The sequence below is a fragment of the Lampris incognitus genome, chromosome 1 (genome assembly GCF_029633865.1).
Source record: "Lampris incognitus isolate fLamInc1 chromosome 1, fLamInc1.hap2, whole genome shotgun sequence".
Taxonomy (NCBI): Eukaryota; Metazoa; Chordata; class Actinopteri; order Lampriformes; family Lampridae; genus Lampris; species Lampris incognitus.
Genome location: NC_079211.1, coordinates 143,079,026 through 143,106,556, shown reverse-complemented (window position 1 = coordinate 143,106,556; position 27,531 = coordinate 143,079,026). Strand labels below are relative to the sequence as shown.

Sequence of the window (27,531 nt, the reverse complement as noted above, 5' to 3'; positions counted from 1 at the left end):
GATGCCAATGGCACTCGGCGGCCCCGTGCAGGCTTTACGTTTCGGACACGGGGTCCCTGATTTGAAAACTTCAGCCACCGGGGTGGGTAAAAGTTGTCGCTCACGGCAGCGTTGAGCTTGTGCGAATGTGTTATGTCCGCAGTTACAATTTCCAAGCACATCTTTATCAAATCCATCCCAGTCAAAGACAATGCTTCTTTCACGGGTTATGCTAAACGAGAGCGGCTGCAGTTTTTATCAACAAGACGAAGCCTGTCCAAGTGATTATCTGTCGTGTGTGTTTACTGACAAGCTGCAAAGTGGCAGATAGATTGAAAAGCACTATTTCCACCGCAGATAAGGACACGTCCACCCATTCGGTTGATATTACACCATGTTGTTTTACTGTCAACCCTCCATGATGAATGGCGTTCAGCGAGGTATTCAGAATGTTTAAAGTGCATGCAATATTGGCAAACACGCACATGTGCTGGGCAATTATTCTATTTCATATTGCCTGTCTGACCATGAATAGGCAGACATCTGTGCGATCGAAAGCGATTGTTCGGTGCAGCTGAAGCGAAGCAGGTCAACTTGGGAGCCGTCCCCCTATACTCCTCTGTCCCGGCCAAACTAAAGGATAGGATGATATCACCTCTATTTAGATGCACTACAGCGCCTGGCAAACGCTAAAATTCAGGGTGGTGCCGGGGATCTCGAGGAAGTGGAGCTGAGGGTTGTTGAATTACGGACACTCGTTGGAAAGATGAGAGCCAGTGCTGCTTTCCTAGACATTAAGTGGTCTTCAGTCAGAGGAAGAGCAGTTAGGGATGTCAGCAGAGCAGTTTGGTTGGAAGGAAAATCTGCATACTAATGTGCCTTATTTGCACATGTTTAGGAGCCACCATTCAGTTTGTGGTCATATTTTGAACCAAGCGTCAAGTTTCTGGTACGAGATCGTTTTATCAGTAATATTTGCACTGAGGCCATGCAGCAAATACTCATACCATTAAGTTTCATCTCATTCTTCCAAATCCAGAAAGGGCAAAAACCTCGCAAGAGCCTGTTTTGAATTTGTGTATTTCACCAGCGCCCTCTGGTGGCCAAGTCTTCAGACCCTCACTAGTTAAATGTGTCAGTCTGCTGTCAATCCACCTTAGCTCAAAGTCATGCTTATTGAGTGTATTGGGTGATGCAATGTGCCTGTCAACTAAAAAGTTTGCTTGCATGTTGCATATTGCGAGATAAGGAAGTTTAAGTTGCTGCAGAATAATCAATGGAAAGAGACCTTGTGACTTGTGCTCAAACATCTGATGCAATAAGTACGATGAAGACGTGCTACTGCGATACTTCACTGTAGAATTTTAGTGAGTTTCCCATTTTGCATGTTGGAGACTCTGTCCTAGAATATATATATATATATATATATATATATATATATATACAGTGCTGCTTGAAAGTATGTGAACCCCTTGAGCAGTTTAGATTTGTCTGTTGTTTTACCAGGATTTTCTTATTCTATCATCACCAGTTTTTATGTATGAAATGTCAGATATATGTTTATCAGTTGCAGGTACTTGTTTAGTGGGACTTGTTTAAGTAGCCCAAAAACTACATGAAACATGGAATTAGTGTATGTGCAAAAGTAAGTGAACCCCCAGCTGCATTGGTTAAGTCAAGCAGGTAACAGACTCGGGGTGAAACACATTTGGGTGCTTAATTAATCATTTAAGCAGACCAATGAAATGAGACATCCTTGGGAAAGGGTTTGGCCTTCACTAATTAAAAGAGAGAGGAAACCAACCAAACCACTGTGGTCCCATACAAATCAACAATGCCGAGAGCAAAGGAGATATCCGAGGACATGAAGAAGAGGGTAGTGACAGCCCATCAGTCTGGGGAGGGCTATAAGACCATCTCCAAAAGATTCCAGCTCCATCCATCCACTGTAAGACAAATAATTTACAAATGGAGGGCCTTCAACATGACAGCAACTCTGCCTAGAAGTGGACACCCATCAAAACTATCACCCAGAAGCACCAGAAAAATAATAAATCAGGTAAAGGCCAACCCACACATCACCTCTAGAGAGTTGCACACCTCTCTGGTAGCATCTGGGACAAATGTGCATGCGTCTACAATCAGACGAAAATTGAATAGCCATGACATTCATGGGAGGGTTGCTAGAAGGAAGCCTCTGCTCTCAAAAAAGAACAAAGCTGCCCGTTTCAACTTTGCCAGAGAGCACTTGGACAAACCAGAGACCTTCTGGAAGTCCATTCTCTGGACAGACGAGTCCAAGATAGAATTATTTGGTCACAATCAAAACCAACATGTTTGGAGAAAAGCCAACACTGCATATGAAGAAAAGAACCTCCTCCCCACAGTGAAGCATGGTGGTGGAAATGTGAAGGTCTGGGTCTGCTTTTCTGCTTCTGGACCTGGACGACTCCATATTATCCAAGGAACCATGAATTCTCCGGCATATCAACAAATTCTTGACCAGAATCTCCTGCCATCAGTCAGGGAGTTGAAGCTGGGACGAAAATGGATTATGCAACAAGACAATTACCCAAAGCAACCCAGCAAAACTACAAAGGAATGGCTTCAGAGAAAGAGGATTCGTACTCTGGATTGGCCCAGTCAAAGTCCGGACCTTAATCCAATTGAAATGTTGTGGCGAGACCTGAAGAAGTTGGTACATACCAGATGTCCCTCCAACCTCTCTCAACTGGCTGAGTTCTGCAAGGAGGAGTGGGCAAAAATCCCCATAAGCAGATGCGAGAGACTGGTTAGTGGTTACAGAAGACGTTTGGTTGAAGTAATGGCTGCAAAAGGAGGAGCCACAAGCTACTAATACAAGGGTTCACATACTTTTGCACATGTTAAATGTTCAGTTTTTGTGAAATAAACCACCTTTGTTGAATTAAATAATGAAAATATATCTCTTTTTGTGTGTGTGTCCATTATTTGGAAGGTGTGCTTTACAAATTGGGATTTGGATGTATGTATAATAAGCTTATTTTAATGTTTTTTACAAAAACAGTGACCATGTCTGGAGGGTTCACAAACTTTCAAGCAGCACTGTATATATATATATATATATATATATATATAAACATGCAAATTGTGTGAAAAAAACAGTTATGGTGAGGAGACAATGAATTAACAGAAACATACATGAAAATCTGATCAGTAAATAATGAAAACGCCGACATATCCCAACATACTGTTGCAGATACCAACAAACAGAATGACGAACGTCTTCAGTTAGCAGAATATGCGCGTGATCCCTTCCTTTTTGTCATGTTTAACATGAGGTGTGTATTCGGGGCAAGCCGAGACGCTGCGCGGCGTTTCCATTTTTAGAGGCCTCAGCTATCTGCTGGGGAAATAAATAAACAAAACTGTTGACAATGACAGACGGAAGAAGGGGCCTATAAATGATAAAAAATAAGACGCAACATTACTATTTACATCGCAGGAGGCGCCTGAGAGGTTGTTTACTTCCCTCTTCCCACCGGGGGAGCGGTCCGTAACACCAGTGACAGCAGCCCTGTGCATGGATCTTTCTTTTTTCCTATACTTTCTCTCTTTACAGATAAGATTTAAATTTGTGAAACTCAAGAGTTCATTTTCAACGCTCACATACCAAGACGGCGTGTATTGATCAGCGAGACAGACAGACACACAGACAGACAGATAGGCCGCCTGTCTGAGCTGCCGCTCTTTGTGAATGGGGCAGGATGACCATTTCCCACAGCTTTGACATTCAGTTTCACAACAGGGGGGTTGTTAGTAAGGGTTTTTTTTGGGGGTATTTTAAAGCACATATACCCGCAACCTGCGGAGTCTCTTACAAGATTACGCTCACTGTGGGGTTTTCACACGTATCCCGGCTTAGTAGGGCAATTTACATGTATGGCCGTCAGACAGATAACACCTGTTATCTGCTGCCTTCTTCCCTTTTTCAAATACTTCCAAACAGTATCCATGTGTACGACAAGAGCCTGATTATCTGAGACCCACGCAACTAATAATGACACAACACACACCGACGTTAATTATTATCATGTTTATTTATAACAGTCCTTTATGGAAATAGATTTCCATGGTCGAGTGCAATAATTATAGACGGGCAGGACTGCGCCACGCCACGTCCGTATAACTAACGTCTGCCCGACACCGAACTCGTTACGTTGTATCAAAATAAATAAGCACAACTCTTCCATCGATTTCCCACACTCGAGCCCAGATACATTTTCACGATTGCCTTCATCAATCATCCTCACAGGCAGGGTACCTACAATGAAACTGAGGGAACAATATTGCATCTGTAAAGCTTTTGAGCTACAGCGAGGGGAGGGGAGGGGAGGGGGGCTTCACCAGTCCAAGACGAGTATACGGCATCAAACATGCACACACACACACACACACACACACGCCCTTTCGGTAAGAACCGAAACGAGATTGCGACACCGGACGCCGCGTCGGACGCCGCCGCCGACGTGCGTTCTGGAAGCACCCGTCGTGATTTACATCGGATCACAAGCGCCGCGCGTTTTTTGGTGAGAGGGTGCGACGCGTCACACGTTCGAACGCATTTGTGCAAAAGCAGCAGTTCACCAACATATGATTAAAACGGTACGCAGCTTTACATGGAACAACGCTTCCAGACAACGGTCAAGAAATCAAATCGATTAAAACAAAAAAACAAAAACAAAAAAAGCCAAATATTTTCTCATACGAGGGTATACGGAGTAACACTTAAATTATCACAGCCACAGTCAACTGCATGCATTTATAGATCAGTCATACACGGTAAAAAAAAAAAAACAAAAAAAAAACAAAAGAGGTAGATTCACAGAGTGAAAAACAAACGCTTTTGAGGAAAGCGGAATTCAAAAGTAGGGAAAGGAAAGAAGTCACAGCTGTAAATGACGTATTGCATACTGAAGTTGGTTAAAATCCATTCGGCAGCATAGCTTCACGGTGCAATAACGGCGCGCCGAGCCGCTTTCGGCTGTGCTATATGGCTTTGGCTTGCATCGCTTCCTCTCGACACATTGTATCCGGCGAAATAAATTAACTTCTTGACAGGACACACGGTTACTTAACCACATCCGCTTTTCCGCAGCGCTGAATGGATTTCACTTACGCTGAACTTTACCACGCAAATAATCCGACCCAGTAATGTGCCAAGTACTACAAGTACTATGAAAAGAATATAAATTATGCAATGTAAAAAAATTAAAATTAAAATCAGATTGCAATCAATTTTCTTTTTAAACAAATATAAGTAAGATTACTTAATTTGGTGCCAAATGCAGATACGGCTTAATATTTTAACGCATTCGACCGGGAAAATCTTTAAATGGACAACCCTGGGTAACTCTAGTGCAAGATATTTAAAGCTAATATAAGTGGAATGCCAGGGATATGCATACAACTGCCTGTTCTGTAAACAGGTACAGGAAGCTTGATAGTGTGTGTGTTGTGTATATGTGTGTCGGGGGGGGGGGGGGGGGGGGGTGGATCAGCAAGAAGCCAGCTAGAGTCCAGCTGAAAGTTTCAGGAGTGAACTGGAATTATCTGACACTCTGAGACATGTGCAGGGGAGTCAGCATTTCTTCAAAAATGGCTCCTTTCACATTGGACCCTCGTAGGTTGGCCTCTTGCAAATCACAGCCGGACAGGTCACAGTTCTATGGGAGGAAATGAGGGACAAAAATAATTATGCCAGGATTAAAAGAAACATCAATAAATGGCGATGCGGTCAAATGTATCACAATCCTGCTTTGATATGTGCAGACATCATCTCAGTTTTAAAGCAGAACTGCACCTGAAGTGATGTGTGCAAAACATCTTTTGAGAGGTGGTTCACTACTGCTCCTTAAGGGCTCGGTTTAATAAATAAGTGCATACTGCAAAAAAAAAAAAAAAATCTTTACAAACCCCTTCCACCTTAAATTTTAACTTGTAATCTATTATTCAAGCTGCAGGGAAGTGCTTTGAGAGTTGTTTACATAATCGCAGGCAGTTTTCCCTTTGTACCCGAGGCCAGCTTTCACTGTTCTTCTTACTTTTGGTGGAATATCAATAACTTGAGAAAATCCTCTTTGCTACCACTTCAAGAGAAACAAACTTTTTTTTAAATTATATAAGCAAACTGAACATATCGAAACTGAATACCAAAATTATCAGATTGAACAAGAATGACCCTAGAACGACCAAGACGGTCATTATGACCGTTCTGGATTTTCAAAGTTCAATAATTTGGGGGGGGGGGGGGATACAGACCTGCCGCTCCCTGAATGTTCCTAAAATTGCATATATTTGCATTGAAATTAGTTTTAGATCAATCGCACAAAAAAAAGTTATGCTAGATCTACTTACGACGACCATGAGCGGTCTTAACGTAATTTGGCCGTCATCGCGCGCGTCATTTCCTTCACAACATTCAGTTCCTTTTTCACATTTTATAGGCCTTGTGTTTGTTAGATTAGCAGTACATGTTTTCATTTGGTTTTTCAGATAATATTTTCACTTTTTCAGTTCTGCTATTCAAGTTTGACCATGTCTCTGAAGTTTAAACTGTTTAAAAATAGTATTATAGTTTTTAAAATGTTAATTTTGGTGTCAGTCATTTCCTAACAGACATACTAACATATGCAATGCATTAATATCTCAATTGGGTATTTATCTAGACAGAATATAGAGTTTAAAAACCAGTCGTCAGTTTGATTGCCCGTGGTCCTTTTAGGTAGGAGTGAAATCCTGGTCGTAGTGCTAATAAACCCTTTTCAGATGGCATTCATGCTGCCTGGGGCAGTTTGATGATAGAGACTGCATGAGCACCACCTCAAATTTCAGTCCGTCCATAATTACCATGTCAGGAACTCCTATCGCCCCACTTGCTAAGAATTGCTGTCAAAATTACCATATTTGTTTATGCACAATTCAACTTTTGTTTGCTTTCATGAGGTTTTTCGCATAATGTCTGTCACTGTGTTTGATGACCACCAAGCACAAATACCACGGGGCAGTTGTTAAGTACACGTCACATATATGGTTAAACTGATGTTCATTTTTCTCTGCCTCCGGCACAGAAGGGGCCTGGTCACGGCGATTTGTCATTGTAGAAGGTGGAAAAGAGCCAAGCTTAAACTGTCATATATCAACCATACTCAGAATTTCATGTAAGTTCCGCATCTTCAGATAAAAATGAATGATATAATCTTATTCACTGTTGACTCCAAATTATTAACTAAAGATGGCCCAGGAAGGAATAAAACCCATGTTAAATTCCAATAAACATCAAACTCCAAAATTAATTGAATTACAGACTAAATTGAATCAGTATTCAGTTTTTTGTGTGAAGAAAGTGCATAAGGTACTGAGCCACAGCTTGCTACAAGGTTGTTTTTTTTTTTAAATCAATCATATGGCGTTTATAAATCCAGTCAATTTAAATCTACTTGGTGTCATCCTTGACATTCCTTGCAGCTGCTTCCCAGGCTGCCACCATGAATAAGCACGTCATCTTAGTGAACTTGCCCGGTTAAATGAGGATTTGGAAAACGTAATTCCTTTCAATAGTCTTGATTTACCTCGAGATCAGTCCCTGCTAAAGTGGCGCCCCGCAGGTTGCAGTTCTTCAGCTTTGCATTTTTCAGAGTGGCTACACGCAGGTTAATGCCGGTCATCTGACTTCCCTCCATGTCAACTCCTTTCAGATTAGCCCCTGATAATGAAAACAATTTGTTCAGGCAAGCTCACACCCACTGGTCCATATACGCCTACGCTAACGAGTTTATTAGATTACCCTCCAGGTTGGCCTTCAGACCAGATGGATCCTCAAAATTACATCCTCTGAGAGAGGCCCCCTCCGCATTGGAGCACAGCATCTTCACACCTTGCAAGTTAGCACCCTTCAACAGACGAATGAAAAACCGTCAGCTTTTGTTTTGTCTATAACTGAAATATTTACAAATAACTATGCTGAGTTATTACACAAGAGAATGGGGTAAGTTTGAGAGGAGAAATATGTTTTGTGCCACCACAGGTTTGTCCAATTGGGGAATAGGTACAGTTTAAGAATACAATAACCTTTTCTCTACAATGCTGAGTTGACATGAGGTGTGAGTAGACTAAGTACAGAAAAACAATGGACATTGTATCTACCAGGGAGGTCAACAATTCTAACGCTTAAAAAACACTTGCCTTAACAAAAGCAGCAAAAGTTACGTTTCCCTAAACAAAGCCACTTTGTTTCAAAGTGTGAATTCTCCAGTAGCTGCATGCTCAGATATTATTGAGTGAGGTTTAAGAAAGAGATTTTTAGGTTTACATCCAGGTTGGCTCCAGACAGATCAGCTCGTTCAAGGTTGGAGCAGCATAAATTGGCATGTGTCAGGTTGCAACGGCTGAGGTTGGCCATCTTGAAGTTGATGTAGCGCAGGTCAAGTCGAGAGAGATCAGCCCCACTGAAATTAAGACCCTGAAGGGTAACAGAGGGTGTCAAATATTTGCTCGATGTGGTGTTATTATGGTAATTGGTGCATGTAGCATCATTCGTGAACATGACATCTTCTGTAAGCTGTACCTGGCAACGGAGCTCCGATTTGGTGGGTGTAGCTAGTAGGAAGCGAACAAACTCTTTGCGAGAAATGGGGGAGTGGTCATCAGGTGGCTGTGAATTCTAGTAGGAACATGAGTAGCCATTCAGTTTGAATTCTGGGAATTTATCACATCACTTATGCATATCACCAATGGCCCAAGCTTCAGATTACCCTTATTGCCGCTTCCAACTGCTCAGCAAGCTGCTCAATTCCAAAGAACCGAGCCTCCTCCAGGACACCTGGGAGACAGTGTAGACAACACGACCAATAACTGCATGAACACAAATTCATGCATTCACTGTGATGACTTTATTCTCTGTCCAGAAAGTTTAGAACCAATTATGAAATACTGCAGAACTTCAACAAGGCCAGACATACCCCTTATATTGATGCCATCATTGATAATGAGCTGACCATGTCTCAAGTAGTTGAGGATAGGCTCGAAGTATTCCGGGCTACGGTCGATTAAGTACGCCCCATGCTCATCCTGTTTGTTTCCCCACACATCTAGAGTGGAGACAGAGGTTCACAAGCCTCATTCTAACAGATGGCTCACAATAACAAAACCAAATAATTTGTGTCTCGGTGACCAGCTGTTCGATTAACTCACCCCTCTCTCGGAACATGTGCGCAAGCATACTTTCTGGCTCCTTACTGACCAAAGTGCTCCTGTGTATAAGAATGAAAACCTCTTATGAGCTCCCAGATGAGCAAAGAAAAAAAAGTCATCAAATTACAACAGAAAAGAGAAAAACAGATCATTTGAATAGTCAGACTTAGAAATCTATTCTATGTTGTCCACAAAGAGCTTTGGCGTGTCCATTCACCATATGACTTAGGGTACTGGTTAACACACTAGAGGGATTTCGCCAGTACTAACCGGGTGGTGGTGAAGAGACGACCACCTATATTGAGGGTCAGCCAATCTGTGTGTGCTCCAAGCTGCTCGGACGTAACCTTAAATTCATTCTGAGGGTCTGAAACACGAATTTAAGAAAACAAGGGCGAAATAGTGACTAAGATGTGCTTTCATTTAGTATTCACAAGACAGAAGTAATTTATGATTCTCAAGAAGACAATTATAAACTATCAAGAAGGCACTTACCAATAAATGGATCCCCCTCTGAGACATATAGCACATCATCATCTCTGTTAAAGATCAGATTTCACAAACATGAATACATGTGCTTAATAATTTATTAGCAAAAAAAAAAAAAATGTGTCGAGTCCAAATCTGCTATGTATGAACTAAGAACTGCAAAAGCTAAGTTGCAAATCAAACTAACCTGATCAGGGCAATGTCATCTATGAGACCACCTCTTCCATTGTATAGACAGGAGGCCCTTATTGACAATTTATTGCTTGCGACAGATAACAGGTCAGACAAGGTCCCGTATACTGCTACAACCTGCAGAAGACAGAATAACATAGTGTGTTTGTTAATCTCTGAACTTGATAAACTGAAACAGGTCTTTCAACTCATGCTTTCAGCTACAGCCCTTAGCTTGTTGTTGTGAGGTGTTACCAAAAGGGTTCTGGTTGGAGTCTGTATAACCCGATAACGTAATAAATCCCCGATAATGTAATAACCCTGATAATGCAATAACCCTGATAATGTAATAAAAAAATTGCACTTGAGGCCATTGAAAATGCAGTAAAACCTGATAATGCAATAACTTCCTGATAATGTAATAAAATGATCCAACTGAGAAAAAACACGTGTGTGGAAGTAGCTTGGCGGTAGCTTTGAGGAAGAGTAGAGCATTCGCGCACGTCCAACTTGGACCTGTCGGTGGCGCTAGACCTCTCGAGCTCGCGTTGCTTAAACAGTATCGCCACTTGAATCCATTTACGGGTGGTCTGCTGTTAAATTACTACAATATTGGGGGAATTATTACATTATCAGGACCAGGGAAACGAAGGCTAACCTGATAATGTAACAACGCCCCGATGATGTGACACATTATTACATTATCGGTGAAAAGTTTATGACATTATTGGGAAGTGCGCTTTATTACATTATCGCTGAATATGGAGCTGCCAGGGAAGAGGAGAAGAGGAAGGCCAAAGAGGAGGTTTACGGATGTGGTGAGGGAAGACATGCAGGTGGCTGGTGTGACAAGAGGAAGACGCAGAAGACAGGAAGAGATGGAGACGGATGATCCGCTGTGGCGCCCCCTAGCGGGAGCAGCCGAAAGTAGTAGTAGTAGTAGTAGTACTTTATTACATTATCAGGAAGTTATTACATTATCAGGTTTTATCGCATTTTCAATGGACTAAAGGGACAGATTTTTATTACATTATCGGGTTATTACGTCATCGGGGATTTATGACATTATCAGGTTCTGACCCAGTGCTTTAAAAGTGGGTTCGCGCTACTAGCTGGAACATGAAGGTTTAGCTCACTTGACTAGGCGGCTGGCCTGACCTTAGAGGTAGGTGACGTATAGTTAGATTGGAAACACGCTCACTTAAAACAAGTTTGAGTCTTTGTGAGCAACACGACCCAGCCGGCTTATCATGCGAAGAATAGCCCGGGTTAATGCCAGCCATTCCGCCGCCCGGGGTAACTCGTCCGTACCCCTAGCTAACGCTAGCCCCGCAGCTAGCGTTAGCTTATTACGTACCTTGCCGTTCTTCGATGTCCCGTTAACAAACAAGGTAACTCTTCTCATTCTTTAGGCGCGTCGGAGGCGTGGAGCTTATTACGATAACGGCAAACACCCAACGTCTTGCTGGCTGACGCCTTGCTCGCCGGATCAAGCTAGGCAGGCACCGAGCGGCTACACGGCGGACGGGAGGGTGCGTTCGTTTTACTCGCCGGGGCGCTTTTTTTCTCCTGCACGTGCGGGGTTAACCATCGTTAGCCATGGAGTTTTTTTTTTTTAATTTTTTTAATTTTTATATATAATGCTATTAATTTTCGTGTCAGCTTGTATTAGAAATGACTCCCGTAGCTTTCAAAAAAATGAGCCCGGACTCAAAGTTCACTTTGGTATCGTGCGAAAAAAAAAGAAGAAGAAATCTTTCATTAGTGAATTTGTTGTCCAACTTCTTGTTTTCATAAAGGCAACATGGTTATATGAGTTACGCACACATAAGTGATGAAGATTATGATACTTCAATACTTTATCGAAGCGTCATCGTCAAATCAATACTCATCCCACGTCTCCGTCAGACGCGCTGACGTGACGTCATCGCGTTTCGGGTGTGATCGATTTAGGACAGCAGGTGGCGGCACTGCGCTAAAGGAAAAGGTTTACCTACCTGGAAGAAGAACGATAGAAGAAGAAACACGGAACCGTTTACTAAGTTAACTTTCCCCCCCCCCCCAGCCCATTTTAGACAGTTTTCGCTCATTTTCACAGCGATGGCGTCCGATCGAGAGCCTTGTTCGTGCTGCTCCCATCAAGTTACATCTACTAGTGTTTGCCAGACGATGGATGAAATGGACTTTGAAAGAGGCGAGTGAGGGCAAGCTTGCCAAAGCCATCTCATGTTGACGGTCATGTCATGTTGGCAGCCAGCCAAAGATGGCCTCCAAGTACCCATGTCTCCCTTTGCAATCTTGAGTTTGCGTAGAAAAAAACTTAAAGTCTTGTCATAACTGTCATTCTTGCATGCAGGTATCTGGTCTGCTGCAATGGATGGGGACTTGACAAGGGTCAAGTCTTTGGTCCAAAAGGGTACAGATCCAAACCAGAGAGACCTGGCCAAATATACTGCTTTGGTAAGAGTGCAGAGAAAATGTTTGGTGATTATTGCAGTAACGACTGAATTTAAATAGCTGTCACTTGTGTGTGTGTGTGTGTGTGTGTGTGTGTGTGTGTGTGTGTGTGTGTGTGTGTGTGTGTGTGTGTGTGTGTGTGTGTGTGTGTGTGTGTGTGTGTGTGTGTGTGTGTGTGTGTGTGTTTTATAGCACTATGCCAGTCGCAGCGGTCATCTTGCAGTCTGCAAGTTTCTTCTTGAGAGCGGTGCTTGTGCATCTCCCCAGACGTCAGGCGGTGCCACTCCACTTCATAGAGCTGCTTACTGTGGTCATTTGGATGTGGTTAGGCTGCTGCTGCACTTCAGGGCAGATCCACTACTTTGTGACGATGATGGAGCGTCCCCTTTGCATAAGGTAAGGCCTATGGGCCACAGCACTACTACTTCTATACAAATGGGATAACACTATGCTATAAAAACAAAATGAAAACTACCAATAGAGAGAATTAACTTTGCTGTCATTTTACTGACGCTTATGTGTGTGGCTTTGTCAAACGAACGAGCAGGCTGCAGAACGCGGTCATAAAGAGGTGTGTATGCTGCTTCTCCAGCGCTGCCCCTCCCTTCAGAGCCAGGTGAACAAGAAACTGCAGCTGCCTTACCAACTGGCCCCAGAGGGTCACCTGCAAGACCTCTTAACGCTTCCACGGTGAAACAAGAACACACGTGGCATCTACGAAGTCTCTGTCAACCGAGAAAAAGTAAGTAAAACCTGACGTAAAAATTACACTGTATCAACCGAAGAGGCATCTTTCTGCATTAGCCTTAATTATGCCCAAATTGAGCGAGATGCAGTTATGTGCCTTTGTGTCCCCCCCCCCCCATAGGTTTAACTGTGTGCCATTTAAAAACTGAGCAGGGGCCAGATCAGCAGCGTTTTTTTTTTTTTTCCTGGTAAAACCTTTATCTTTAACCTTTATCTTTAACCTATTTACACTTTTGGCTTAGTTTACTAGACGTGTAGTAAAAATAACATCCAAATCGGAGACCAAGGGTCCGTGTTAAGAAGGAAGTTCCAAATAGATAGGGTATCTTTTCAGATAGCTGTGCAGAACCAGGCAACACTAATCACAGATAAACAGTCTTTTAAGTGGGTCATCAAGTCAGCTGTTTTCAGTTGCTCTATGAGCTCATTCACAAATAGCTGATTTTTTTTTTCATTTAGTTGCCCGACAACCAATAGCATTCCACATGCGTTCACAGGCACACCATAAAAGAGTAAGTAAACATTTGTCATTTGTTTTTAGCCAGTCTCCGCCTACTTTTAATTTGAAAAAGATTGGGAGGAGTAAAAAAAGGGGGCGGACAGCAAAAGGATGGTGATGGTGGAGTGGGGGGGGGGGGGGGCTGAAGATGGCAGTGCTGTAGAAGAACGCCGTGCCCCAGCTTCTCACAAGTCTACCCAGAGAGTTTCGGTGGCTAATTCCAGCATGATGCCTTTGTGCTCTGCTCATTATTTGTTGGTTTAACAAGCTGGATCTTGTGTGTCACATACGTCATATGGGTCTTGGTGTCTGATGCTCTAATATTATGCAGGTGAATCATAGGGCGTTGAATCATAATTGTGTGATTTCCCCTGGAAGAAAGAAGAAGCATAGATTTCCTCCCTCAAAGTAGCCATTTTACATGTCTCATTTTTTGCTTAATTTATAATTAGGGAATCAGTTCTACCATCCTTTGTTCATACCAACGTGTTTTCAGCTTCAAATGGGTAAATAAAATGTTTTCTTCCCATTTGAAGCACAGTTTTGGCACCACTTTGGTGATCCCAGATTCACTCCATATGCTTTGCACCCCCTCATTACAATTTCTATAACCCAGAATGTTTAAATTTGCTTTGCTATATTCTGTGTGTAGTCTACATTACCACACTCTGTGTGTAAGCTCTGGTTGTACATCGTAATTCTTTTACTTTTGTCTGCTCTGTGCATTCGACATGTTGCATGTCTGTCTGTCCTGGAAGCAGGATCCCTCCTCGGTTGCTCTTCCTGAGGTTTCTCCCAATTTTTTTTTTCTCTCCCTGACAAGGTTTTCCATGTGGAGTTTTTCCTCAACCAGAGTAAAGGATCTTAGGATAGGGGGGTGTCGAATATTGCACTGACTGTAAACCCCTTTGGGAATACTTTGTGAATTTGAGCGATACAAATACACTTGACTTTGACAAGTTGCATTCGAGGCACGTAACTCGAAAGCTTGCAGATAGCCTTTCTTAAAAATCATGTGTATAAGTGCAATTCACAGAACATCACCACATGCATTATTACAAAGGAACCTAAGTATGAGGAAGGATGGCTAGGTCTGAATCAAATTTGTTTACGTTAAATCATGTTTGAACCAGCAGGGGGAGTCGTTGTATTACCAATTACTTCACCTTGGGACTAGTTCTATTTGCAGATTTGCCAGGGTGCTATGATAATGGAACATGTGTGAAGCTGGCAGCTCACTTGGATTGACCTCATACGGTGCTCACATCACATTCTTGCAGCACAATAAACGATGGATGGATGGTAAAAAGGGTGAAAACATCATTACAATCAGCTGTAGTTTTGCTAATGTACATTCTAGGATCGTGGTTGGGCAAGCAAATGTGTTTTATATATAAAAGCTAGAGTACTGGGTTTTGTATTTTATGTCAACAAGTTGGTTTTTAAATATGAGAGACATGCCTGCATGCATATAGTGCACTTGTAAGGGACCTCCATTCTCAAGACCACATTCTTGCCGGCGACCAGCATAGGCAGAAGCATAGTGTCTTGTAATCATGTCTTAGTCATTGCCCTGTGAGCGTAACACGCCCACTAGGTATGACAATTTCACCGATTCCAGATGACAAAATTCCTCGCACTTACTGCAAAAGTGTATGCAGTATTTTGAAACGGGTACGAATGATTGTTGACTTGAAATCGTTCCATTTTTGGAAGGATAATGTTGTTAACCCAGGCATCTGGCATCTAAATGCTCATGGTCCATTAATCTGGAAACTGGCTCAAAATTTGTTTGGTCTTTGATTCATAGTATGTGTGTGTGTGTGTGTGTGTGCGTAAGAGAGAGATGTTGTTTTTTGAGGGAGATGTTTTGCAAATGAAAACAGTCGCTTTTCAGCCGTGGTTTTTGTGAAATATTTTTTTAGAAAACATTTTGGAGAAAAAGATGACGTGAGGAATTAGTCGGAATGTCAGAATTTGACTTAACATTTACTGAGCGAGACATTCCCTAGGGACTCTCGCCATTCGGTTTTAGTCAGTCATCTGTTTTACCAGTGTGACTGAGATCATTCATACTCACTTAGGTTATCAAAAGACAGTCACAAGTAATTATATTTAGAGGCATGAAAGGACTGAAGTCTGGCGGTGAATGAGCGTTTGGTGCCGTAACTGCTGAAAGGGCCGACAAGAGTGAAAGCCGTATCTTGCGTACTCATCGAAAGCAAATTGAATGATAAATAGATGCACACACACATTTTCTTTCATCCTTGGCCAAATTTGTCAAACAGTGCTGCGCTGCTCTTATCTCTCTACAGACTCGGTGTAAATATGGACTCGCGAGAGAAACCACAAACTGCTGTCGGAGGAACTTTCATTGGGTTCGGGCCCGCTGGTGGGTGGCGTTTCCATTGCAACCTTCAAACCACATCCAGTTGTGCGAGTGGAGGCGTGCCAGGCCACATCTGGAGCTCATTGCAGCTGACACCACTGCACAAGGAGATGGGTTGGGGGGTGGGGAGTGGGGGGGGGTTGATGGTGGGGATAAGAGCATAGAGAACCAAGCCAAGGGAGCTGTTAATACTCAGTGACAAGAACCCCCTTCCTTACAGCTAAAGAGCCGCTCTGTAAATCACCTGACTCGGGCACGCCGTATCAATGCTAGTAATGGCTTGGCCTTCTTTCAGTGGTCAGTTTGAGGTGATTGGTGAAGAGATAACTTTGTTTTTAGAACGGCGTTGAAAAGAAAGCGTGCTGCTTTAAATCCGCTATTTTAGGCCATTTCAGACTGGAGCGCGGACCATCGTATTTAATTAGAGCAGCTATTGACTGTTCCTCTGCCAGGTTCTATGTAAGGTAATCAAAAATAATGTCTTAGATTTGCTCGCAGTAAGGGGAGTTAATGAAAACCCTATGAGTCACCGAGTAAAACTAGAAGAATATTTATAAGGCGTCCTCCTTTTCTTGCTATGTTTTCATAAGCTGGATTGAATTTGAGAACTGCTTGCGCCTCGATCGGCATCGCACTCAGAAACCGGGTCGTATTAGGTGAAAACGGCCCGTTTTGTTGGGGAAGAATTAAGAGCTCTCTTCACTTTTTCTTCTTTTTTTTTTTTTACCCCTTCCTTGTAAAACCAGGGTGCCGCTCAAGCGGTGTTAGTGTCAAAACATACTTGGCCGATCCCGGCCTCAAAACATGAGTCATGCTCCATTTTTCACAAGACGGTTATATTTCTCCCAATATGACGCGATTCTTGCGACCGGCTGTAGAAAGCTGTCAAGCAGTGTGAGGTTGTTTTTTTTTTTTTTTTTTTTTAGTCGAGGGCTCGCGCGGGACGAGGAATTTGGTTTGCAGCCCTGTTTAGTGAGGTTTATTTGGAAAGCAATGAAACTTCCAGTCCCTGGAACCCACTTCCACCATAATGAGCCCGAGTTAAACCAGACTGGATGTTGTCCGCCTCAGAAATAGACGGTGGTCTGACTGCTATGCTGCTGTGGAGGCTTTGAGGTTGGTGCTAGAACTTTTTTTTTTCTTCTTTCTGTCTTCGTTGGTTTGTTTTAGGCTTTCGCCAAGAGTTTTAATAAAGACCGGGTCAAGCATCATGGAAATGTCTCATCCTGTCTTATGTAAAAATTCAGTTAAAAGAATTGCTGAGTGGGGTAAATTCTAATAAATCGTTAAATGATGTGTGTTTAGTATTTCCTTTCGAGAGAGTGCTAACGCTGATACGCCTCCATCTTAAAAGCTTGAACGATAACTGGTTGTTTTTATTTTGTGCCATGTTTTTTTTTTTTCTCCACCTAGTTTTCATGCCACTGCTGAGAAGCAGTTCTCACTGGGTTGTTTGCAGGGAGAAACGGGTCTGTCCCCATCATCTGTGTTCTGTCCACCTGTAACCAGACAAGAGACATTCCCCGGTCTCCCAGCTGCTCCGGTGGACTGGGACTCGTCCGAGTTAGCTTCAAGTAATCGGGTAAATGGCCGGCAGATGGGCATACATTAAAGAGTGGAGTTCCAGCCGCTGGCATGGAGGAGGACCATATTTTCTCATCTGCATCGGAGTATGTTTTTTTGTGCGTGTATTTATTTCTGGGCACGGAGATAATCAAATCTTGGGGAGCTGCTTTTCAGAGATCATACGTAATCCGATTTAGGTTCCTCTCCCACTTCAAGGCAACATGTTATTTGATGATTGAAGTGATGTCGGAGATCTTACGCTTCCACTTTCCTGGTCAGCGGGTGACCAGAGCCACCGGTCCTGCAGGGCTGCAGCTCGTCCCTCCTGGGCCATCAGCTTTGTGACTGTAAGGTTCATCGGGGGTGCTCCTTTATTCACGTAACACCGGTTAGGACCTTGTGCTAAGTATTCTTCAAATCTTTGACCAGAAAACATACCGAGCAAATCATTTTTTTGGTGTATTTCGCTTACCACATGATTTTCATCACCTTTACCCTTTACCTCAAAATTCTCCTCCAACCTCGGTGTTGCTCATGGAGGACGTGTTAGTGGGGTGTTTTGTGATATACCGTATCGCCGCGGTCACTTGCCTGGATTGTAGCAGAAGTAATAATATATTATTATATTTCCTCAGTGTGAAAATTTTCCTGAGTTTAAAAGCATACTCGCTAGTTGAGATGGCCAGTGGCATGGTCTACCTACCCCATGTGTGGGTTTTTCAGCAGTTATCGTGTCCACAGATGATGTTCATTTTTGTGTGAGCTCGATCACCTTACTGAAATAGGAAACTTGCATCGTTACGCCTCCGTATTTCACAGAATGTGAAAGCCCTGTTTGGTGTACTTCTCAGTATCTCCAAAGCGTGAGGTGTCCTCGGAGCTTCTCTGGCCGTGCGTCCAGTGCGGAGGACATATTTGGTGGTCAAGATTCATTTTCACAAATGGCGAAGTTGGACTTTTAAACTGCGAGGGGGATTCATAAGTTTCTTTGTATTGATTATGGAGATGTAATCTTCTCAAAAGCATGTCCGGATGAACGATGCATAACCTTGCAGCTTCTTCTGGTGAGCAATGAAGGCATCTGTTGGAATGGTACATCTCTTGTTCCCGTCATGCAAGAGTAGGTCAGTATTACTGCCTGGCATTAACTGATATCTAAATCTGAAATTCTTACTCTTTAATATCTATATCCTACCTGTCTAAGTTATGCACATTGTTACGCACCCTATTGTTGACATTTATTTTGTACTGCTTGCTGTTTAGGTGTTGTCGATTAGCCGAAGGTTCATGGTGTCTTTTTTTTTTTTTATTGTTTTAACTGTCAGTGGTTTGACGATGCCTCCGGTAGTCGGATGCTGCGCAAACACAAAGTCTTTGACATCTATGAGTGAATTAGGTTGTAAAGTTGTCAGTGGTATGGGTTTTTCAAGACGGTGGACAATTTTTAGATCACAAATTTAAAAAAAAGGTAAAGAAACAGTTACCAGAGGTCAGCCTGTTGCAGCTAGGAAAGCGCTATATAAAATGCAACTTGATTGGTCGATCCTGAAATGCAGACGTGAAGTTGTAGTTGTTGCTAGTCGCATGCTGATGAAGGCTCATAGTTGAGCTTGCCACCAATATTGACCGGCCAGAGATATTCATGGCGACGTCATACGGCCTTCGTCTTCTCTTGTTGAAAACTGTAGCTGATTCTAAGACATACGCCAATTACATTTGGCCCTTTCGCTGTGTTGATCTGTGTTAAGGTGAGCGTCCCGACAAATGTGCCATTTCTAATAATGGTCAAAACAAGAATTGACTATACAGCAAAGGCTGCAGTGTTTTGGAAAGTCGCCAAACATCCCATCAACTTGCATTCATGCACGTGGTTGTAAATGGTACAGGCAGGTGGGACTTAGACGTGAAGTCAGGATTCTAGGGGCAAATACTTGTGCAAGCCCTATGCTGGGAGATTCAGCCAGATGGCAGTAGAAAAATATGCAGGATTACAATAGACCAGCGGGAGAACAGAGTTTAATCTAACTATAACTATCCTTCACAGTTTCTGTCACTAAAACTATGCCAGTTTTGCTACTACCTTGGTTGAGAACCGTCGAGTCAGGTCAGTTTTATTTGTAGAGCCCAATATCACAAATTAGAAATTTGCCTCAGGGAGCTTTGCAGCAATACGTCCTGTCCTTAGACCCTCACATCGGAGGACTGTCAGAGAACGTCAAATGGTGAACTATCCACACAGGGACAACGCTCATTTAGAGTAAAGGATGGGGGAACGGAACGCCACGCCGGACATGTAATTTGAACAAGACGAGTACGCTGATTGACCGAGACCTGTGGAGGCATACCGTCCCTCTGTCAGCAGGTGCCCTGCACACTACCATTCATATGCGCATTCCTGTCTCTCCACTCGGAGCCCGGCGGGTTCCTCCCAGCCACTCAGGACAGGGGCTGATGCATACAAAGGGTCTTCAATCTGCCTCAGACAACAGCCTGCATAAAGGCCCGGAAAGCCACAACAGCGTTCAGTCAAAAGGACAGGGTGGGGGAAGTGACTGGAGCTGCTAGGGGGCCCTGTGTAAGATTGAGGTACTGCTGATGGATGGATGAGGGCTGGGTCAAGTCAGTGTAGTGGAGGGACTATCTGAGCAGCAGGAAGGGTATTTGTACTTGCCCGGTAACAATGGAATGTAAACAAGAAAATGGAGGACAATAAAACGCCACTTTTGACTGCAAGGCAAAACATCATGCAAAGCATGCCCGGGGCCACAGTGTTCACTCTGAACACCGCAGGACTCGGGGGTTTGTCCCCATGCTGAGGATGTCTGGGTTTGCCTCCCTTCGGTTTGAGTTTGCATGAGGCAATTCCTGGCTTTAACAGTGTCCGGCACATTTCCTTACACTGAAAGGCGGAGAGGAGAGATCCAAAATGCCCCAACTCGTCTTAAAGCAGACTGCATGTCTAGGCTCTTTTGTCCGCCGATTCTCCGTCGGGGTTCAACTGTCTTTGAAGCCGGCACAGTGCCGGGCCTATCTTGAATAATGTAAATGACCTCACTTATTCGTCCTTTGTCAAGTGTTCAAATAGATATACCTGATAGCGCCGTGAAGGCTTCAACCCTTACTTTAGTTTGGAAGGCGTCGCTCTGTTAAAGTTCTCTTAATAAATGGTGTTGCACCTTACTGATCTGGGCTTTCCCTTGTGTGTGTTATATGCTACCATGTTAATATTGCAGCCAAAGGTTAATTATCAATTGATGATGCATGGTTTTTTTTGGGGGGGGTGGGGATTTTCCCCCCTTTTTCTTCCCGATAGTATCCGGCCAATTACCCCACTCTTCCGAGCCGTCCCAGTCGCTGCTCCACCCCCTCTGCTGATCCAGGGAGGGCTGCAGACTACCACATGCCTCCGCCGATACATGTGGAGTCGCCAGCCGCTTCTTTCCCCCTGGCAGTGAGGAGTTTCGCCCAGCAGGACGGATCACGCTATTCTCCCCAGTTACCCCCTTCCCCCCTGAACAGGCGCCCTGACTGACCAGAGGAGGTGCTAGTGCAGCGACCAGGACACGTACCCACACCTGGCTTCCCACCCGCAGACACGGCCAGTTGTGTCTGCAGGGACGCCCGACCAAGCCGGAGGTAACACGGGGATTCGAACCGGCGATCCCCGTGTTGGTAGGCAACAAAATAGACCGCTACGCTACATGGACACCCCCATGCATGTTTTTTTTGTTTTAGATAAGCCCTGTGCAATACAATCATTTACTAATGGCAGTTTTTTCTTCTTCTTTTTTGTCTTTTCCTATGCGTGTCTGTGTGCGTCAATGGCGTTCCCCTTGCATGTTGCTACAAACAGTCTAAGGCCATCTTTCTTGGATTAGAGTCCTCTGAACTCTCCATCACAAGACCAGAATGAAGAAGCGAAACAAGAGGTGAACGTACCCATCTGCATATGTTGGGGATTCTGCCATGTCTGTAACGAATCTGTTTATTGCTAACACGTTTTCATCCACCACGGCCTGCAGCACGGCTCGGTAGGCCTCCTCAGTGAGAGTAACGGCACGGATGACACCGAAACTGTCTATGAAATGTGTTTTATGACATCTGTTGCATCAAAGCCGTTCCGTGCCGCGCCAAGTTCTGGTGCTATGAAGCGGTATGATGTGGTCGGGTTCAGTGCGTGTGCATTAAACTCTTACTCTCGTTTCCCCTAATAAAAATACCTTGGCTTTTCCCCTGGTATGTATGTGGTTGTCAGAGTCACACTCTTCATCTTCTTCGACTTTCAAGAGTTTGCCGTAGTTCAAATGGCGTTCAACGTATCTACCGTTTGAAAAGTACGACATTGGCTCAAACGACATTTTTGCAAGGGTCAACACAAAAAAAATCCTCAAGACTGTGAGCTCAAAACATTAGCATTTAGGAATACAAAAACAACAAATCGTGATTTTTTTTTTTCGTATTACACAGTGAACAAAAAGTAATTATGTATTTCTCAAATGGATATGTGTCGCCTGTTAGAGGGAATCCTCCCAATTCAAGGAACTTTCTCACTTGAAGTGGATTTTAAACTGATAATGAAAGTGTTGAAATAGACTAAACTGCACCCATATGTAGAACTCTTCAGAAGTGTATGTATTTTGTGCGTGCGTGTGTCTGTGTGAATATATATGCGGCTGTGTCTGAGTCTTGTCTTCATTGCCTCCATTTGCATTCGTCTGTTTGTGTGTGTGCTTGTGCAAACTAAAAAACTAAAAATGGTTCCACCCAAAACTCAACGGGAACCGGTTGCGGTCTTTGCACCTAAATAAACATTCTGGTTTAGGTCCAGTTTGCTGTTTATACTTCGCTGTAGCATCAGACACCTGGTAGCCTCCGGACAGTGTTGACTTGTGATGATGTGGACATGTCTCAGTTCCGAGTGGGGATTCATGAGGAGTTCACTGTGATGCAGGAAAGAGGCGTATGGCGGTTAATTCATTCCCAGGGAGACGAAATCCCAGACTTGTACTTCAGCATCCTGACATCACATATCACAACCCTCGCTTTTGTTGGTAGATGATGACATTTGGGAGTTGAACGTCTTGGATCTATGCGGCAGAAACTGCCTTCCACTTCCAGCGGCTAGACCCAATTCACCATCTGTAAAATTATCTTTGTTCGCTCCCTCGGCAAAGAATGATGAAAAGTATATGTGAGGAAGGAGACTGTCCTGTTCTTGGGGTCTGTAACCAATGTTTAATCTGCACAGAAGTGTGTATTTTTACTGAACTATCACACTTTGAATTGAACGAGGTGGTTCTCTCATTCTGGTGAATGCCCATACGTTTTAAACATTGTAATCGTAATAAAAGAGCAGCGCCTATTGAAAAAGGACCCTTCTCTTTCTCATACTAAGCTGCAACTCATGTCTTCAGAGCAAGTCATCAGTCATTTGCAAAGGGTGACATGAAACCAAAGACCATATGAGCGCTTCAGATATAGACTGTGTGTTTGATCCAGCAGAGGGAACTTTAATGCTCGTGCGGCACTGGCAGATACATTGGAAATCGTGGCGTGCTGTGAAGTGCTGCCAGTACATTTGATATTATGTGAAGGAACTTTATTGGTGTATTGAACAGGAGGTTCACGGTACTGTGCAAAAATTCCTCAAGCAGAAACAAATTCATCTCATGTTCATGTTGAATTCATTGTGTAAACTTACTCGCTACTAAGACTACTAGGTGAAAAGCAAGCACTCTTAACACGTGCGTCCAGTGGCAGATATGCATTCTACATCCAACATCCTCCCCTTAAATTTTACTACCTCTCACTACCAGAGCTAGGTGACTAAAGAGGCCTACACCCTGGCTGAATGACGAGGCACGTGCTCTTAAGTGGGCCTGCAGGAGACTGGACGAAACGTAAACGTTACGTAAACGACAAAAATCAAAATTGGAAGGTTTTTACCTGTCTTGGCATGTGTTTATTGAAATACAAACACGCTTTATCTGCTGCAAAAGCAGCGTATCTCTCTCGCTTAATCGGTGTTAATAAAAATAACCTCAGATTTTGCTTTGACACTGTATCTAAACTTACTTAAAATCAGCCATCTATTAGCTGCTCACCATTCATGGTCCACGAGTTTCTAGGCTTTTTCTGCAATCAGGTTGATGAGATGAAATCATAATCAAAATGAGTTCTTCAACTCCAGCTACCCCTGCAGATCCTGTCTTGCCAAATTCATATATATATATATATATACGTAGCACAAAAAGTAAGGAAATTTGTGTTTGGTAGATGATTTCTTTCTTGTAACAATGCTTCTTGGCAATAAATCTTATACCGTTGGAAAGCCTGTTTATTTCCCTTTTAAACGGTGCCACATTTATAAGTAACATGCATTTGTGGGACGAGCAGCAGAGCTGAGTATGTGGGTTGTGCCCATGAAAAATTTGCCAAATCTTCTCTGCCAATGCCAAACAGCTTCTTATTTTGCTGTTGCTATTGACTCTTGTTTTGAGCTTCTAGTACCCTAAGTGCTGACAATCAGGTGCCTGATATAAGATTTATTGCCAAGAAGCATTGTTACAACAAAGAAATAAGCTACCAAACACAAATTTCCTTACTTTTTGTGCTAAGTTTATATCAACACAGATACAGGAAAAAAAGTTTTAATACATTGCAATACGGGCCTGTTTTGTGCGTCGCGCACTCATCAGCTGCTAATGTGGTTAAACAAAGAATCATAGTTTACATTGCCCAGTGTCATGCCCCTAATTTTGGTTGGACAGCAACCAATCAGATGAGTACAGTTTACGTTGTCCAGCATCACACCCCTAATTTCGGTTGGACAGCAGCCAACTTATCTGATTGGTTGCTGTCCAACCGAAACTAGGGGCATGACGCCTATGCAATGTAAACTGTATGATTCTTTGTTTAACCACATTAGCAGCTGATGAGTGCGCGACACATGAAACAGGCCTGTACTGCAATGCATTAAAACTTTTTTTCCTATATCTGTGTTGATATTCCGCTCCTCATTAGTTGAGCACTTAGAACACCATTGACGGTTTCGAGAAAAAACACTATATATATATATATATATATATATATATATATATATATATATATATATGTGTGTGTGTGTGTGTGTTTCTGTGTGTGTTTGTGTGTGTATGTATGTATGTGTATATATATATATATAATATGTATATGTATGTATGTGTACTATGAGTCACTGATGGCCCTTGTTAAAGCGTTTGGGTCTATCTCTCTTGATACTTTGACTAAACTCAAGTCAGCTTCTAAACCGACTACTTGCCTACTTGACCCTTACCAGCAAAACTTTTTAAAGACCTCTGGCCTTTCCTGGGACCTACAATGCTAATTGTCAATTTATCACTTACTACTGGCCCTGTTCCCAGCAGTTTTAAGACAGCTGTTGTTAAACCTCTACTTAAAAAACCACACCTCATTCCAGGGTCTCTTAATAACTATCGACCAGTCTCTAATCTTCTGTTCTTTCCTAAAGTACTAGAGAGAGTTGTGTATCAATTTTTGACCCATATAGAAGAAAACTATCTATATAAACATTTTCAGTTGGCTTTCAGGGCCTGTCACTCCACTGAAACTGCACTGACCAGAGTGTTGAATGATCGCCTACTAGCTATGGACTCTGGTTCCACTTCTGTGCTTCTACTACTTGACCTCAGTGCAGCCTCTGACACCATTGATCTCTGTATACTCTTAGACAGAATAAGTTGTAATTTTGGTGTCTCTGGCTTAGCTCTCTCTTGGCTTAAGTCCTACTTATCTGGAAGAACATAGTGTCTGCCATATTACAACATCAAAATTCTCTGATGTTACATATGGCGTACGTCAGGGCTCAGTTCTTGGCCCTCTACTTTTCTCTTTATATTGCACCTCTTGGCCAAATTATATGCAATTTCCGTTGCTATGCTGGTGATACTCAGCTGTATGTGCCTATAAGGGATGATGATCATACAAAAATGACTAATTTAGAGGCCTGCTTGGCTGCTGAGAAAAATTGAATGTCACTGAATTTTCTGCTTTTCAATTTGGATAAAACCATATGCTGGTCATTGGTCCTCCTAGACCTAAGCACAGACACCAGTTTGATCAAGTAACAATAACAATCAACAACTCCGTTATATCTTGGTATTATGTTTGATCCCAGCCATTCCTTTGATAAGCATGTTAAAGAAATCCCCAAGCTGCCTTTTTTCACTTACGTAACATAGCTATCCACCAACTATCCACCAAGCCTACCTCCACTCTTCTACCCACTTCCCTTTCTGACTGCTTAGAAATTCTGGTTTCATACCTGGTTTTCATACCACTTCCTCAAATCCTGGTTTTCATACCACTTCCTCAAACTTAGTGATAAAACCGAGGTCCTGCTAGGTTCTAAATCTACTTTGGCTAAACCTGGTAGTTTTTCTCCAACTATTGATAATTCTATAGTTCCTCCACCACCTCAGGTTAAGAGTCTGGGCGTCATCTTGGACAGCACATTATCATTTGAAGCTCACATCAACAATGTTACTTGGTCTGCATACTTCCACCTACGCAATATTAATCGTCTTCGCCCGTCACTTACACCTAACAGCACCGCCATACTCATTCACACCCTAGTTACACCCCGTATTGACTACTGTAATTCTGTCCTCTTTGGTCTTCCCCTCAAGTGTCTTCATAAACTTCAATTTGTCCATAATGCAGCTGCCCGTACCATTACCAGAACTCCTTCCATAGATCATATCACTCCTGTTCTTCAGCAACTCCATTGGTTCCCTGTTAAATACCGTATTGACATCAAGATCCTGCTTCTCACCTTTAAGGCCCTTAATAATCTAGCTCCTTCATATCTTTCTGAACTCTTTCATATCCACATGCCCTCCCGCACTCTCAGATCCTCTTCTGCTCTCCAACTCACTACACCATCAGCCTGCTTGACTACCATGGGGACTAGAGCCTTCAGTCATTATGCCCCCTGCCTATGGAACTCCCTCCCACAAGACAAAATTTATCTTTTCAAGCTGGTATAGTCTGTCTGAGCCACACTTCATTGAGTTTTGTGCTGATGATGATTTTATACTTATATATTGTATTAACCTTTTGTCTACCCTGCTTTGCTTTGATTTTATGCTGTCTGATACAGTGCTGCTTGTTTGTTTTTCGTTTTTGTTTTTTAACTGTGTTCTGTAAGGTGTCCTTGAGTGCTCTGAAAGGTGCCCACAAATAAAATGTATTATTATTATTATAGCTAAATTTTGGTCTTTCCTGTCCATGGCTGATGCAGAGACTCTAATACATGCATTTGTTTAATCCAGACTTGATTATTGTAATGTTCTGTTTTCAGGTCTTCCACACAGTTTGGTTTCTTTATTTACACATATTGAAAATTTAAAAAAGATACAATATAACTTGAAAAGGAATGTGAAGGACAATTGCCTAAAAACCCTCCAAGGGCTTTAAAAGTGGCATTCTCCAGGCAGCATACTACAAGAAACAGTTGCAGCAATGCGGTATGCACAATTTTTATGTACTATATATCAATAATTCCAGACATAGCAAGAGACGGAGACACAGTTCAGCACAGCACCCAACAACAAGACATCCCATAAACACCCATGTTACACAAATACAATGAATCAGTCATAGTCACAACACGCACACATACACACACACCAAGAACACTCATTCATGATACATGCAAGTATATACAAACACTACTACAGACTAAGAACATTCACTCATGTGACATGGCTTATAAGACAAGAAAGAAAATAAGCACAAATACATATATATATATAAAGAAAAACAAGTGATATTCATAATAGGCCTTTAGATTTACATGACAAAGGAAAATATTGGATGGACCCAGCTTATATAGGCAGACCATATGGAAAATATTGGTTAGGAGAAATGATTTCAGGGCTCTTTTAAACTGCAGTGAAGACATTCAAAAAACAAAAGGCAGAAAATTACGTATTTTGGACCC

The 27,531-nt window shown here is 42.7% G+C and overlaps 2 protein-coding genes across 2 annotated transcripts; one reads left to right on the top strand and one right to left on the bottom strand.

The window, feature by feature from the left end:
• Positions 1-4,039: 4,039 nt before the first annotated feature.
• Positions 4,040-11,481, bottom strand: kctd9a (potassium channel tetramerization domain containing 9a). Its single transcript, XM_056284336.1, has 12 exons — positions 11,228-11,481; positions 9,887-10,008; positions 9,706-9,749; positions 9,481-9,577; positions 9,211-9,269; positions 8,979-9,107; positions 8,772-8,839; positions 8,585-8,680; positions 8,330-8,479; positions 7,805-7,910; positions 7,590-7,723; positions 4,040-5,684 (listed from the first exon to the last, which is right to left on the bottom strand). Exons 1-12 carry the CDS (start codon positions 11,273-11,275, stop codon positions 5,568-5,570), a joined length of 1,170 nt encoding a protein of 389 aa, XP_056140311.1. The 5' UTR covers positions 11,276-11,481; the 3' UTR covers positions 4,040-5,567.
• A 458-nt stretch (positions 11,482-11,939) lies between these two features.
• On the top strand, positions 11,940-16,057 carry ankrd39 (ankyrin repeat domain 39). Its single transcript, XM_056294001.1, has 5 exons — positions 11,940-12,064; positions 12,227-12,330; positions 12,520-12,723; positions 12,875-13,069; positions 15,889-16,057. The coding sequence occupies exons 1-4, from the start codon at positions 11,971-11,973 to the stop codon at positions 13,019-13,021; spliced, it is 549 nt and encodes a 182-aa protein (XP_056149976.1). The 5' UTR covers positions 11,940-11,970; the 3' UTR covers positions 13,022-13,069; positions 15,889-16,057.
• The last annotated feature ends 11,474 nt before the right edge of the window (positions 16,058-27,531 follow it).

What these genes read in the sequence shown, in the direction of transcription:
- kctd9a (XM_056284336.1), bottom strand. Translation starts at nt 11,275, where the DNA reads ATGAGAAGAGTTACCTTGTTTGTTAACGGGACATCGAAGAACGGCAAG. An exon ending in TGTCTGGAGCCAACCTGGAT is followed by an intron (nt 7,911 to 8,329) that starts GTAAACCTAAAA and finishes CGTCTGTTGAAG; the next exon opens with GGTGCTAACTTGCAAGGTGT. An exon ending in TAGCAGGGACTGATCTCGAG is followed by an intron (nt 5,685 to 7,589) that starts GTAAATCAAGAC and finishes TTCCTCCCATAG; the next exon opens with AACTGTGACCTGTCCGGCTG.
- ankrd39 (XM_056294001.1), top strand. Translation starts at nt 11,971, where the DNA reads ATGGCGTCCGATCGAGAGCCTTGTTCGTGCTGCTCCCATCAAGTTACA. An exon ending in TGAAATGGACTTTGAAAGAG is followed by an intron (nt 12,065 to 12,226) that starts GCGAGTGAGGGC and finishes TCTTGCATGCAG; the next exon opens with GTATCTGGTCTGCTGCAATG. An exon ending in TGGCCAAATATACTGCTTTG is followed by an intron (nt 12,331 to 12,519) that starts GTAAGAGTGCAG and finishes TGTGTTTTATAG; the next exon opens with CACTATGCCAGTCGCAGCGG.